Source organism: Anabrus simplex, chromosome X, assembly GCF_040414725.1.
Source record: "Anabrus simplex isolate iqAnaSimp1 chromosome X, ASM4041472v1, whole genome shotgun sequence".
Taxonomy (NCBI): domain Eukaryota; kingdom Metazoa; phylum Arthropoda; class Insecta; order Orthoptera; family Tettigoniidae; genus Anabrus; species Anabrus simplex.
In genome coordinates, this window is record NC_090279.1 from 195,840,444 (window position 1) to 195,854,923 (window position 14,480).

General features: G+C 38.4%; 1 protein-coding gene across 1 annotated transcript in view; it reads right to left on the reverse strand.

The window, feature by feature from the left end:
- The window catches only part of LOC136886164 (rabankyrin-5), a 319,573-nt gene that overhangs the window by 21,492 nt on the left and 283,601 nt on the right, over positions 1-14,480 (reverse strand). Inside the window, exons 14-17 of the mRNA XM_067158907.2 lie at positions 13,962-14,135; positions 11,225-11,338; positions 6,215-6,371; positions 2,775-2,975 (exon numbers count right to left, since the gene is read on the reverse strand). Of these exons, the coding sequence (XP_067015008.2) occupies positions 2,775-2,975; positions 6,215-6,371; positions 11,225-11,338; positions 13,962-14,135 (646 nt within the window). The remainder of the gene's footprint in view (positions 1-2,774; positions 2,976-6,214; positions 6,372-11,224; positions 11,339-13,961; positions 14,136-14,480) is intronic.

Here is a 14,480-nt window from a genome sequence, read left to right on the forward strand (position 1 = left end):
CGACTCGTCTTCGACTTCTACAGAATTTTGGGTCTTCATATTTATTAAATTGTGTTGTGACTTCGTGCCTGATAGTATAAGCAGGCTGGCTCACTTAACTGTTCTCTGCTTCTCGGAAACATTTTGAGACAGTGCCGAACTTTGCGTGTGTTGTGCTACTATTCAGAAGATTGCGCCTTACCTTTTATAACTGACTGACCTTCTACTTCTTCTAGATTTTACAGTGCCAATCCCCATTATCTTATATTGCCTCTTCAACTATTTTTGTGAAAGACTCATTCTTTAATTTCTTATTTACCTATGCATTGTTTTTGCTGATGACCCAGACTGGGGTCGAAACTGGTACCGCTTCCGCTTATAATTAAATAGGGATGTAACACTACATTTCTTATTTATTTGTATTGAATAGGTTGAACTACGTTATTTATTATTTCAATTTAATTGCAATCAGTAAAAACACAAAGAAATGTCTGGTTTACGTCTTAGTATTTTCAGTCTTGTGATGTTGGGCGGAGGATGCTGCGAGTACCTTTGACAGAGAAAAGATCTACTGTAGTAAGTAGATCATGATGTAACATATTTCACTCAATTTATCGGAATTCTTTATCTCCCGTGTGGATGGAGTGAAAGGATGCATTATCTGTAGCCCATGCATGTCATAAGAGTGTACTAAGAGGAGAACAAACAAAGAATCTTTACTCGCTCTGTAGTCTTCTGAGCCAAAGAAGTCCACAATTCTGTGCATTCCTGTATAGCGGAGAAACGTACACGTATGTTTATTTATTGCAATCCAGTGTTCATTAACTTTTGCAGCCTCTCTATCACAAACTTCATCAACCGGTACAGGAGATGCACCATAAGCCTTTTCCTAACAGAGAAATTCCTAACAGCATACGTTAATTCACAAGCTTGGGTTTCAAAGAATGATACCTTTAACGAACTTACTGCCTTTCTTTCTCTCTGGCCTAAGACGGAACCTTGGCCTGCAGGAAACACTCGAACGCATACTAGCCGATGATGCGACTACTGCTGATCTCGTCATCCTCTTTATGTGCGACAGTGGACTAATCGAGGGTATATAAATTACAAGTGTACTGTTACTCAGGGAACGCAGGTTCCCTTTTGATTCATTAGTAATTTTTCAACCTAATTCAATAATTTTTTTGTTTTATTTTGTACTGCGTTTCAAAATTCCTCTGTTGAATAAATCATATTGTTTTTATTTTAAAATTTATTTTCCACTAATTTGTTCAAAGAGGATGATTACCTCATTGTTCTTCCTCTTAAAACAAAAATCACCACCACCACCAGCTTTTCTTTCTGTTAAAAAAAAAAAAAAAAGAGAGAGAGACATATACAAGGTTTGTTCCAGTTTGTTCCAACAAGAATGGGAACAGTTTGCAAACTGTCTTACGCATGAGCAGTAAGGAAAGAGCATTCCAACAAACTTCAAACTCAAACGCGCGGACTCAAGAGTCGGTTGTTACAACAGACTGTGGACCGTTCATGAACCAGTTTACGGACTGGCAAAGCAGTTCGTGCTCCAGAACAAGGACTGTTCATTAGTGACATGCGGAGTACACCAAATTAAGTGTGAGCTGTGCATTGTGGTCCATAGCTTTCACTTGGCGAAGCGTGAACAGCTGATCGGTATCATCTGGTGCGAGCAGACAACACGCTACATGTACAATTAAATAGAAGTACAGCGATGATATACAATTATACAGTAAAAGTTAAAGTCATACAGTTAAAAAGTCATATTTGACTACACACTAATAAAGTATGAAACAAAAGATAAAAATTAAAATGATGCATGACGATTTTGAAGGCGATTCTGATGATCATCTTATGAACTTGAACTCCAGTGAAGATGATCTAGGGATATATTACAATATCCCAAAAGCGAAAAATCAAGATAATTTAGGCACATTATTATACTTTGTTTACTTATTTACAAGTTGTTTAGCAGAGATGAAAAAGAACAGCTCTTTATTTATCCTCAAACAGGAGTCTCCCACGTAATCGTGAACGCATGTGCATTGTATTTTTTCCTGACCGTTCACGAACCGTTCCAACCACTGCCTGCTGTTTAACGATGGTTCCCAATGAGTACATAGCTCGCGCATGAGCTTACATTAGTCCATAAATCGATACAAAACTGCACGCAAACGGCTTGTTGCAACAAATCTATAATAATCCGCTTGTATACACCATAAATGAAAGAGAATTTCTTTTTTTTTTTTTTTTTTTTTTTGCTAGGGGCTTTACGTCGCACCGACACAGATAGGTCTTATGGCGACGATGGGATAGGAAAGGCCTAGGAGTTGGAAGGAAGCGGCCGTGGCCTTAATTAAGGTACAGCCCCAGCATTTGCCTGGTGTGAAAATGGGAAACCACGGAAAACCATTTTCAGGGCTGCCGATAGTGGGATTCGAACCTACTATCTCCCGGATGCAAGCTCACAGCCGCGCGCCTCTACACGCACGGCCAACTCGCCCGGTTGGAGAATTTCTTATAGACTAGAGTATGCACATTGCACAAACAGTTCAATAGAATGCTGATATCACTTTTAATTTGTGTGTACAAAGTATGGACTGTCCACTGATCACCTTAGCCCTAATCACTACTGGTCAACAGTAATAGCAGGTCCTAAGCAAGTGATCCTCGGTAAGGTCAACGCACCTTTTGTCAATCACAAGATAAATTCTCCCTCGCTGTAGACATTATCTAGCCTGGAGTTCAGTGGGAAGAGTGAGCAGAAGAAACTGGAATACCTGTTCAGCAGCAGTAGGCAGTTTGTCGAGGATGGCCTGAGCTGCCTTGTTGTTCCTGTAGGTGAGAGCCGTAGCAAACGGGGTGAGGCCACTCTTGTCCCGCAATGTCAGGTCTATACCTGGATGACAGAGCAGCAACGAGATGATGGACGGATGCTGGTTCTGGATTGCAACGTGGAGCGGAGTCTTTCCTTCTGCATCCTGTAACATTAACACATTCTTCTTTCAGCTCACAAGAGCCAGTCAACTGCATTAATAATAATAATAATAATAATAATAATAATAATAATAATAATAATAATAATAGTAGTAGCAGTAGTAATAATGTTCTTGGCTTTAATTCCCATGAGAATTTAATCCCACAGGAGTTATTTTATGTGCCAGTAAATCTATCGACATAAGGCTGACGTATTTGAGTACCTTCATATACCACCAGGATCGAACCTGCCAAGTTGGGGTCAACAGGCCAGTGCCTCAACCCTCTGAGCCACTGAGCCTGGCTGGAATATTACACCAGAAAACTAACATTCATAAAAGGAACAAACCATTAACTTACAAACCTGCATTATTTGGGTATTTAATTTTTAAGAACAATTAAAACCCTCAGAATACTCCGATAATCTAATGGTATGCAGCAATTAACCCTTGTCAAAAGACACATTCTTGTAAATTTAATTAATTTTTGTGATTTTATTTTTATTGTAAACAAACACAAACACTACAAAAATATTAGTTAAGCATAAATATGCCATTCACACCTAATTTCATTTAAATAGATTGCAGGTATCATTTTATTCTGGAAGAAATAAATACTCAACTGCCTGTTTTTGAGCAAAAGTGGCATACATCCACAAAACTTTCTTGCCTACTTCATAATTGATTATCACCAATACTACACTATAATTATTAAATTGAAAAATTCATTACTAGATGTGCACAGTTCACTATGTGTGTCGAAATGGGAAGCAAATTGAAACTTTATTTATGTTGTAAACTAGAATTGTTTGCAGTCCTGGGTCTTGATTTCTGACCTCATAACATTCTATGCTTTCCTTATCACTATTATTGTCAAATTCTGATGGTTACTTCCACCAATGATACCTAAGCACTCACTGTTTGAATCTGCCCTGTCACTTCTGTTGTTCTCACACTCACCTGCATCAATTTCACTTCTTTCACTTTTTCACCCATTATTAGCCTACTCATTTTTTAGTATTCATAAACACTATCTAGGAATAATGCCTGTATTTCAGACTTTTAAAAAATTATTTTTGGGGATATAATATCTATAATAGCTAAAACATGGACATATGTCAACAAACTTATGAAAAGAACATCACCATGGAAATCACGTTTGGCAGCAAAACCCTTCTTTTTCATTCCAGATCCCTGTGTTAAGCCTAACTAAGAGGGCCCTGTGCATTTACTCCCAACATACAAGCACAATCTACAACATACGAACATAAAAGCGTTTAATTTTCAATTCTGGATAAGAAGTATTTCGCTCGTGCGGGAGCAGGGAAGTTCTGGATAAACATTTCATGCATCTGGTTACTTAACACGTCGAGTGCCAGACCGAAATTCATAGGAATGCCGACTAGTGCCATGAGCTAATAAGATCCGAGTTACTCCCTGGTGCCAGAACGTACACAGGCTTGAACCAAGCAAATGATCGCTGAAATGAGGATAACTCATTATGTATATTAGGTAAAATATTGTAACCCCGTATGGGGTTGTATTGGTCATTACGAATTGTACATGTACACTTATACAGTAGTCAGTGTTCCGACGCTCAGTCATACTTACTTTTCCCTTTGCAGGGACATGTTGTATGACAATTATGAGAGACGTGTTTGCTTGTTGGAGCTGTAAAAAAAGTACGATCCCCGATTTCAGGTCAGGAAATGTTTGTAAATGTCAATCTTCTGATTTTAGGTTATGAAATGTTCATATAAAATGTTGTATAAATTAGTGAAAATCATGTGAATTTGGTAAATTAGGATGTAAGATAATAATATTATAAGAAGAATTTGTAGTTAGGGAATATGTATACAATTATGTTTGAACAACTTTTAATTTGGGTGAAAGAACTTAGCAGCGATGATTGTGCAACATAGGAAACCAGTGACTATATCGTTGAAGACTGTCGTAAGTGTTGCAACAGATGCAGTGGGGAACTGTATGCTGAAGACTGGAATTCATCAATGTGGATGAACATGCGAGATCGCTATTTGCTCTGTACTGGGTTCAAAATCATGGTAACTATATACTTTGTCTACCTCATCATTATCCGACTTGTTCAATATATCGTCCAGTCTATCTGCACTAAGTTTTTTACCGCTGGATTTACTATTAGTGACTTAAAGGAAAAGAAACTCACAGCACTGCATACTTACATAAACAATTCATGCGCAAGAATTTATACAGCTTCAAAACACACACTTGCTGCACACCCAGATGGGTTTGCAGAGTTCTTAATTTCGAACGAACGTACAACCCCATATGGGGACGTGAAGTTCAAAAACTTACTACTCTCATGTACTCAAATGGGGTCGCTTGGCAATGAACATGTTAAACAACCACAAGATGTCATATTTTCACTTTTACTTTTTTGAAATCGTGGACATTTATTTACAATTGGCTTTACGTCACAGTGACACAGACAGGTCTTGTGGCGACGATGGGACAGGAAAGGGTTAGGAGTGGGAAGGAAGTGGCCGTGGCATTTGTTGGTGTAAAAATGGGGAAACCACGAAAAAACCACCTGCCGACAGTGAAGTTTGAACCCACTAACTGTCGAATGCAAGCTCACAGCTGCGCACCCCTAATCACATGGCTAACTCGCTTGGTGAATTCTCAGACAAATTCCTGCCATAGTGCAGAGGTGTAAAGGAAGAGAAGTGAATCAGAACATGTGTACAATGTTTGCAGAATGTTGTTGCGACTTTTGATATTAGTAGCTCTCTTTGTTAGGTGTTGCCTGAAGGAGAGCATCTATCTACAGTTGCTCCCAGATATTTATGGTAAGTATTATGCCCAAGGACCACACTCGTAAAAGATATATTTTTTTTGCTATTTGCTATTTGCTTTACGTCGCACCGACACAGATATGTCTTATGGCGACGATGGGACAGGAAAGGTCTAGGAATTGGAAGGAAATGGCCATGGCGTGAATTAAGGTACAGCCCCGGCATTTGCCTCGTGCAAAAATGGGAAACCACGGAAAACCATCTTCAGGGCTGCCGACAGTGCGGCTCGAACCCACTCTCTCCCGATTACAGGATACTGGCCGCACTTAAGCGACTGCAGCTATCGAGCTCAGTAAAAGATATTTAGAGAGCACTGTTAATCATCTTGGTATTCAAATGGAAGTAGGAAACTTCAGCTTTGCTTGTGTTAAGTTGGAGCCTCGAATTCATCAGTAATAAACCGTAACTCACCCTAGCATTGATAGCTGCCCCGTGCTCTACAAGGGTCTGAACTCCTAGCTCTAGACCCCACTGACAACACAAGTGTAGTGGCCCAGCTTGATCCTTCGCTTCGTCACCTCCACGGCCACCCGGCCCGGGACGACGAGGGGAGTTTAGATCGCATCCACTGGAACAAAAAATAAAACTCAATTCAGTTATTTGTACATGCACTCCAACATATAATCATATGTAAACCGCTGCGCAGAAAGGGATTCAAAGTCAAAGAAAAATACTAGATTATAAATTCCACCTATTCAATACATAAGAGTTTTTTATTTAAATTTAAGAAATAGATTTTAACATATTAGATACAGGGACATGTTTTGCCCATAATGAGGGCATCATCAGCCTAAAAATCCCATACCTGAAAGAATGAAAAATCAGGATCCTGATTATTCTTATTCACAGTTTTTTTTTTTTTGCTAGGGGTTTTACGTCGCACCGACACAGATAGGTCTTATGGCGACGATGGGATAGGAAAGGCCTAGGAGTTGGAAGGAAGTGGCCGTGGCCTTACTTAAGGTGCCTGGTGTGAAAATGGGAAACCACGGAAAACCATCTTCAGGGCTGCCGATAGTGGGATTCGAACCTACTATCTCCCGGATGCAAGCTCACAGCCGCGCGCCTCTACGCGCATGGCCAACTCGCCCAGTATTCACAGTTTTTAATGAAGGTCTAATATATAAATAAGATGATACTGTTGTAGGTACAAATGTCTAAAAAAAAAAAAAAAAAGAGAGAAGACTAGCAAGTGGAAGACAGTAGTTATAGTACCCTTATGACAAAGTCTTATAATCAATCCTTGTTATAGATTTTTACAAATGTCCTGTTTTTTAAATGTGGTAACAAGTAGCGAGTTAAAAGTTCAAAATAAATACGTAAATTGCTGTATTGAAATGAATTATGGTAAATATTCTGGAGATCATAAGTTACGAATTTCATTATAGTCCGTATTGACAATTGATAGTTTTTCTGGAGATGGCGAAAGGAGCTTATAATAGCTTAATATTTTAAAAACCGGGCGAGTTGGCCGTGCGCATAGAGGTGCGTGGCTGTGAGCTTGCATCCAGGAGATAGTAGGTTCAAATCCCACTATCGGCAGCCCAGAAGATGGTTTTCTGTGGTTTCCCATTTTCACACCAGGCAAATGCTGGGGCTGTACCTTAATTAAGGCCACGGCCGCTTCCTTCCAACTCCCAGGCCTTTCCTATCTCATCGTCGCCATAAGACCTATCTGTGTCGGTGCGACCTAAAGCCCCTAGAAATATATTTTTTTTTTTTTAAGTCACTCTTAGTGGTGGTTAAATTAAAATCCAAACTTGTTTTGTCTGTTGAAGTTGTTAATCTTATGTGAAAAGATAAGATGGTAAACTTCTTAAAGCACTTAGGAGCTAGGACAAGTACTCGTCAGAAACGTAGCTATATTTATATTAGCAGGTAGACGTGGTTGTAGCGTCTTATATTAAAAGTCAAACGGAAAATGTGCGAGGTTGAGTAGAGTTTGTGGTGTTATGTCTGAAACAAGAGGAGAGTGAAATGTTACGGAATAAAATCAAAGGAGAAGGAGAGAACGAAGAAAACAAGATGTTTATGAGATTTTTAGGCTGATGATGCCCTCATTATGGGCAAAACATGTCCCCGTATCTAATGTGTTAAGATTTTTAAAATTTAAATAAGAAACTCTTATGTATTGAACAGGTGGAATTTATAATCTAGTATTATTCTTTGACTTTAAGTACATTTCAATACGGACCTTAATATGAGATTTGTAACTTGTAAGGGATTCAAAGTTGGCAATGGAAGTTTTACAGCACATTTGAACAAAAGTGTCTGGGGAGTAAAAATTACTTTTCTATATTTTGACTTCTTGTGCCACCTATGGATCTTCTTAACAAACTATGTTACGCCGCAGGTCGAGAGTTCGCCATTCGATGTCGTGAAAACATTGTACACTGATAAGAAAATTAGTGAAAGCTGTAATTGTGATTTTCTCAAAATACAGTTGTCTTAACAGCAACAGTCAATAATTAATATCTTCTGAAGTATTGCACCTAGAAGTGTGAACACACTTCTTAAAATGCTCTGCATCTTATGCCAATTTTAGAACTACAAATATCTCGAAAATGAAAAATCCAACTCTAGGTTCTTTTCCATGCAACGAGTCACGTATAAGAAAAATCTTGGTAAACAATTGGTAGGGAATCTGCCTCCTGCACAGCAGCTCTAAATGCAGATCAATGATGACTGATTTGATTGATCTGAATAATTCGTTTGAATACACAGTGTGGAATAAATGTGCAGAAAGCTCTATCTCAGAAGAATCTTGTCTACAAAAGCCAGTATATTTAAAAAAATACAAAATACCTCTTAAAATCAAATGATTTAGCAATGTGCTTAACCAGAACACCATTCAATTGATTTAGTGTCCGAACACTAACTACACATTTTGGAGATTAGCAGCCATTTACCTAATTATACAATGTACCGAGAAAGTTTAGCAATTAATAAGAAATTAAAATGAAGGTCCACCTATTCAAGACCATGTAATATGATGTCAAATAATTACTTATACATTGGTACTGGTTTCTTCCCAATTATGGGTCATCAAACACAGCTGGGGACACATTTGACAAAACTCTCACCGATTTATGTTATTCAGCACTACAGACTTATCAATTAAGAACACAAGTCGGAATTTCATACACCAGTGTAACAGCTCAGCTCCAAGTTTAAAATTTTTTATTGTACATATAGTTACTTATTAGGACTGACCATTTTAGATGAATACAAATGGCAATGTCACACACAAATTCCACTAGTGGTCTTGAACTTCACTAATTATGGTATCATACACGGAGAGATTTTTGCCTAACCTGCAAAATAATTTATAATAACGTAAAAAATATTTCAAAGCAGTAATTTAATTTTAGTTGGATATTTGCACTATATACGATCAATTTTAGTCTATAAATGGCTGAAGATGACCCATAATAATAATAATAATAATAATACTGCCCTAAATGCAGATCAGTAGTGTTTGATTTGATTCTGATTTGATATCGTACGACGGAGTTTTGTCTACCCTTCAAACATCTGACTCTCTGCCGGGTTTGAACCCATTATCTTGGGATCTGCAGGCCGACACTCTACCACTAATCCACAGAGGCAGCTATAATTGAGTTGAAACTGGTACCAATGTATAAGTACTTATATGACATCATATTAAATTTTATTGAATAGGTGGACCTTAAGTTAAAGATGACTATCCTCAAACAGTTGGATGCAGAAGAGAGAATCTGGAGGACCACATACACATCGCTGTTGTGGAAATAAAAAAATATTTAAAATTTAGAAAAACACATGTTGAGTACAGACAAGACAGATAAGAATATAAAGAGAGGCAAGCAATGCACGGAATACAAGATTTCATTGTAACGTATGTTTTTTAAAAAATGTAACATCATTCAAAATGGGTCAGGAATCTCTGGTTTTAAAAAAATAGATTACAGACTATAAATCTCATGTTAGATCTGTACTGATGGTTGGACTACTTATAAAATTGTACAAAACTGTGTTAATTTTCCTCTTAGTCAATACTACAATATTTACAACCAATTAACATGAAATTTTACATAAACATGTTTCGACCCGGCATCAAAAAGACTATCACAAAGACCATAAACATAATTATACCACAAGAGATCAAGAGCTAAAAATTCTACAATGTGAACAAAAAGGTCCACTACTCAACATCTTAGAGAATTTTCACATTAGTATGGATCAATACAAGAATCCATCCCTCAACTTAAATGAGATAAATGGAAAAAAAAATTAATATGGGAAGCTTTCATTCCGATTATTTGTAGTAAAATAACAAGACCAGAAGAATTCACAATTATTATACTCTGTTTCAGTCACCACCCCCATAATCCTGCATACTCCCACTCTTCCGCAAGCCCCGCCCCATTTCTCCACTCCACTTCTTCCAGCCATATGTTGTGCGCCTCGACTGCGGGAGCAAGTCAGTCGAGAGCTGGACTCCATAGTCAGAGAACATGGGTAATACAAGCGCACCTCGTAACCTAAGTTAATTTTCGTTCTTCATAAGTTACCTTAAACGTTTTCCTGTCAGTCACCATTTTCAACTCTTAAATTTTTTTATTATTATTATTATTATTATTATTATTATTATTATTATTATTATTATTATTATTATTATTATTATTATTATTATCATAATCCATTTCACAGACTAGAAAACAGACGGTTCAACTTCAGTAACAACTTACCTGAGTCAGCCTATGCCTGAACATAACTAAGCCAACAGCGTACAGATATCAGTTGAACTACATCAGGGGACAATGAAAATATTGAAACAAAAAGACCTCCAGCTCAAAAAATGTTTTAACGATCACCACCTCACATTTTAAATTTTTTTTAAAGGAAACATGTCTATGTAAAATTTCATCTTAATTGGATTAAAATATCATAGTACTGACTACCCCCCCCACACACACACACACAATTTAGTACAATTTTGTAAAAAAAAGAAAAAGAAAATCGAAGTGACTGTTTACATGCGACTCTATACGTTACCATAGCTCAGAAAGCATTACATACAAGGGAGCAGGATGAGCACGGTGGAGGAAGTAATGTGTATGTAGTCGTCATAAGATGGGTGTTCAGTTGAGGTATGTTTTTGTCGGTTGAAAGTTTGTCACTGTGTGTAGCTTGGCGGTTAGGAGTCGTGCAGAGATGTGTGGGGCAATAGGATTAGTCTCAATGAGATCTAATGGAATCTGTCGGAAAACACTAGAACAAAAAAAAAAAAAAAAAAAAATGTGACTGTTAATAAATATAATATTAGCCATCTGATTACTTTGGTAAGTGGAGAGGTTTCTGGGTAAAGGATAAGCCTACTCTCCTTCTCTCAGCCTGACATACAGAGAACAACTTCTACAGACACTTGGAGTAACTTACCTTTGTATTAGGAACTTTGCAACAGCCTCATTGTTCTCATCGATAGCACGATGCAGCAGAGTCTGGTAGCAGCCCTCGGGACCTTCAGACCAGCAGTCTGTGTCTGCACCATTCCTGTAACAGAAGTTCAGCATTCATCAGCCAAGTTCAAGGATCAGAACATTCAGGAGGGTTTTGAAATACTTCTCTTTGGTGAAGTTTAAGCACTCTAAACACAGTAAACCTCTTAATGATGATGATGACGATGACGATGATGATGATGATACACAGTCTATTCAGAGCTCAGTATCGCTTTTCCTCCACCTCCCTGCCGTGCAGTTCAAGTACGCGGGAGCTCCTCAACACGAAAATTGGATCTGGATGTAGATATCATCAAAACCACAACCAGCAATGCAAAAATTAAAACATGTGTGTGCAATTATGTGGTCATGGTGACAATTTTTTTTTGCTTTATGCCACACCGACACAGATAGGACTTACAGTGACGATGAGATAGGAAAGGCCTAGGAGTGGGAAGGAAGTGACTGTAGCCTTTATTAATGTATGGGTGTGAAAATGGGAAACCACAGAAAACCATCTTCAGGGCTGCTGACAGTGGGGTTCGAACCCACTATCTCCCGGATGCGAACTGACAGACGTATGACCCAAACCACGCAGCCACTTGCTCAGTATTGTTTTCAGAGGAAGTACAAACGGGTAACCATTCTCTATCAACACTAATCTCTGAATGAATGAATGAATAAATGAATACATAAATAAACACAAAATTGAGACACTAACAAACAGTAGTCAAACCTGAAAATTTATATGCGGCAGAAACACTTAAACTAACAAGAACTGGAGATCTTGAAAAACTAGAGAAGGCTGAAAGAAGAATCTTGAGAAAAATACTGAGAGCTAAACGAAAAAATAATGCAGAATACAGGTTAAGACCAAACAAAGAGCTATATTTGAAAATTGAAAAACGAACTGACGTAATGAGGAAAAGACGACTACAATTTTTTGGACACGTTTACAGAATGGATGACAACAGACTAACCAAGCGCATCTTCAACCTTCTGAATAGTTACAAATCTAAACCCACATGGTTCATTGAAATTGAGAAAGACATGAAAAATGCTGGAATTAAAACAGATACAATCAAAAACAGAACACTTTTTAGAGAAGCAGTTCTAAAGGAAACGTTTCAGGAGCGGAAGAAACCAACAACTAGAAGAAAGTGGACTCAAGAAGAGAAGAAAAGACACTCTGGAAGGATGAAGGAAGTTTGGAAACAAAGGAAATTGAACACAATGAAAAGTAACCAAAGTTGATTCATCGTACCCTCCGAATGTGTTATTTGAAAGAAGAAAAAAATGAAAGAAGCCCAACATTTTGAAAAATTAAGGTATTGGCCAAAAAAAGACAAATGAAAATAAAAGGTTCCCTAAGGTCTCCACATGTTGTATAACCGGGGCTGGTAAAAACATGTTGACCAACAAAGGTTGGATAGGATAGATGAAGGTGGAGGTAATGCCAGGACTCAGCTAATGGCCCCATCGTCTTCAACCCACACTCTCAAGTTAAGGGCTCCTGGGGCACCTTTTACGAATAGCAGGGGATGCTGTGGGTGTTATTGTACTGCCTCCCACACGCAGGGTGGTACGGAACCATGTCCTCCAATTTTAAACCCATTGGCTTGTAGTGAAATGCTGCGTGTTATCAATGCTTCTTTATAGTGATAGAGCATGGACACTAAAAGCTTTTTCAATTAATTAAATACAGGCCTTGGAAATGGTTTAATTGAAACAATTATCGAGAGAGAAGGTGAGGGTAAGGACACCTGAGGCAGGCCAAGATTAGAGTACATCAACCAGATAATGAGAGACACTGGCTGCCTGCGCTATAGCACTCTCTAAAAGAAGGCTGAAACCAGAGAGACACACTGAACTGCTGCCAACCAAGAAGAAGAACAGGAAGTGATTAGAGAATTGAAGAGATTGATCAAAATATCACACTATTTGTATTATCAACAAATACTTTCCAATTGGCAGACATCCCAGTTGCATACAATAGCACTGCGGCAAAATTATGTGAAACATATTATGTTACAAAAATACAACAAATGAATTACAAGGGGAAAGTGTGTTATTAGAAATTTTTGCTAGGGGCTTTACGTCGCACCGACACAGATAGGTCTTATGGCGACGATGGGATAGGAATGGCCTAGGAGTTGGAAGGAAGCGGCCGTGGCCTTAATTAAGGTACAGCCCCAGCATTTGCCTGGTGTGAAAATGGGAAACCACAGAAAACCATTTTCAAGGCTGCTGATAGTGGGATTCGAACCTACTATCTCCCGGATGCAAGCTCACAGCCGCGCGCCTCTACGCGCATGGCCAACTCGCCCGGTGTTATTAGAAATGATATCAAAACAAGAAGTTACACGGCAACAGACAAAGAGAACTAAAGCTAAGCAAAAAAAACACAAAGCAAAAAAAAAAAAAAAAAAAAAAAAAAAAAGGCCCACGAAAATTAAAGATTCCTTACCAGTATTGTGACATAATGACAACGCAATCCCACAGAAATGGGCATATAACTTAATATTTCCAATACCTTCATGCTACAATTTACAACAGAATGAGCACTACAATAACTTACTAGCAGCTTAACACAGTATTTACAACATCATCTCAAACAAATTCAGGGTACACAAAATTATCAGAACACTGGAGACTTTCCCTGAATGTGTTCCACTTACCGAACTAGTATCGAGGCAATATCCTCCTGACCGCTGGAAAGGGCGGCCCACAGGGGACAGTGATTCTCCGAGTCAGGAATGGACATATCAACCCCTCTGCGGCAGAGAGCTTCCACGACACTGGGGAGTCGACTCTTGATGGCCAACTGGAGTGGCGTCTCGTTCTCCAGCGTGCTGTTGGGTTACAAAACAAAGCCTCAGCAGGTTTGCATTCTCGCTGCCTTACGACACAAATGAGTTACCTTCATTTCTCTCCATTACTTTATTATTGCACTTTCATATACTACCTTTTTATTATAATTTTTCTTTTAACCAAACAGTTAAATTGATGAGGAAAGAGCCCGTTTACTTGAAGACGGCAGTGTACTAAGATGTGGAGATTGTCCTTGTTCTCTTGTGTTTTCATGTCTGCCCTCATCTCTTCTTCATGTTCTCCCGATTCCCAAACTGACCTGTCACTGCGTTTAATCCTATAAATTGTTCCTATTCTGTATATAGAGTAGAAGTCCATTATAGCGA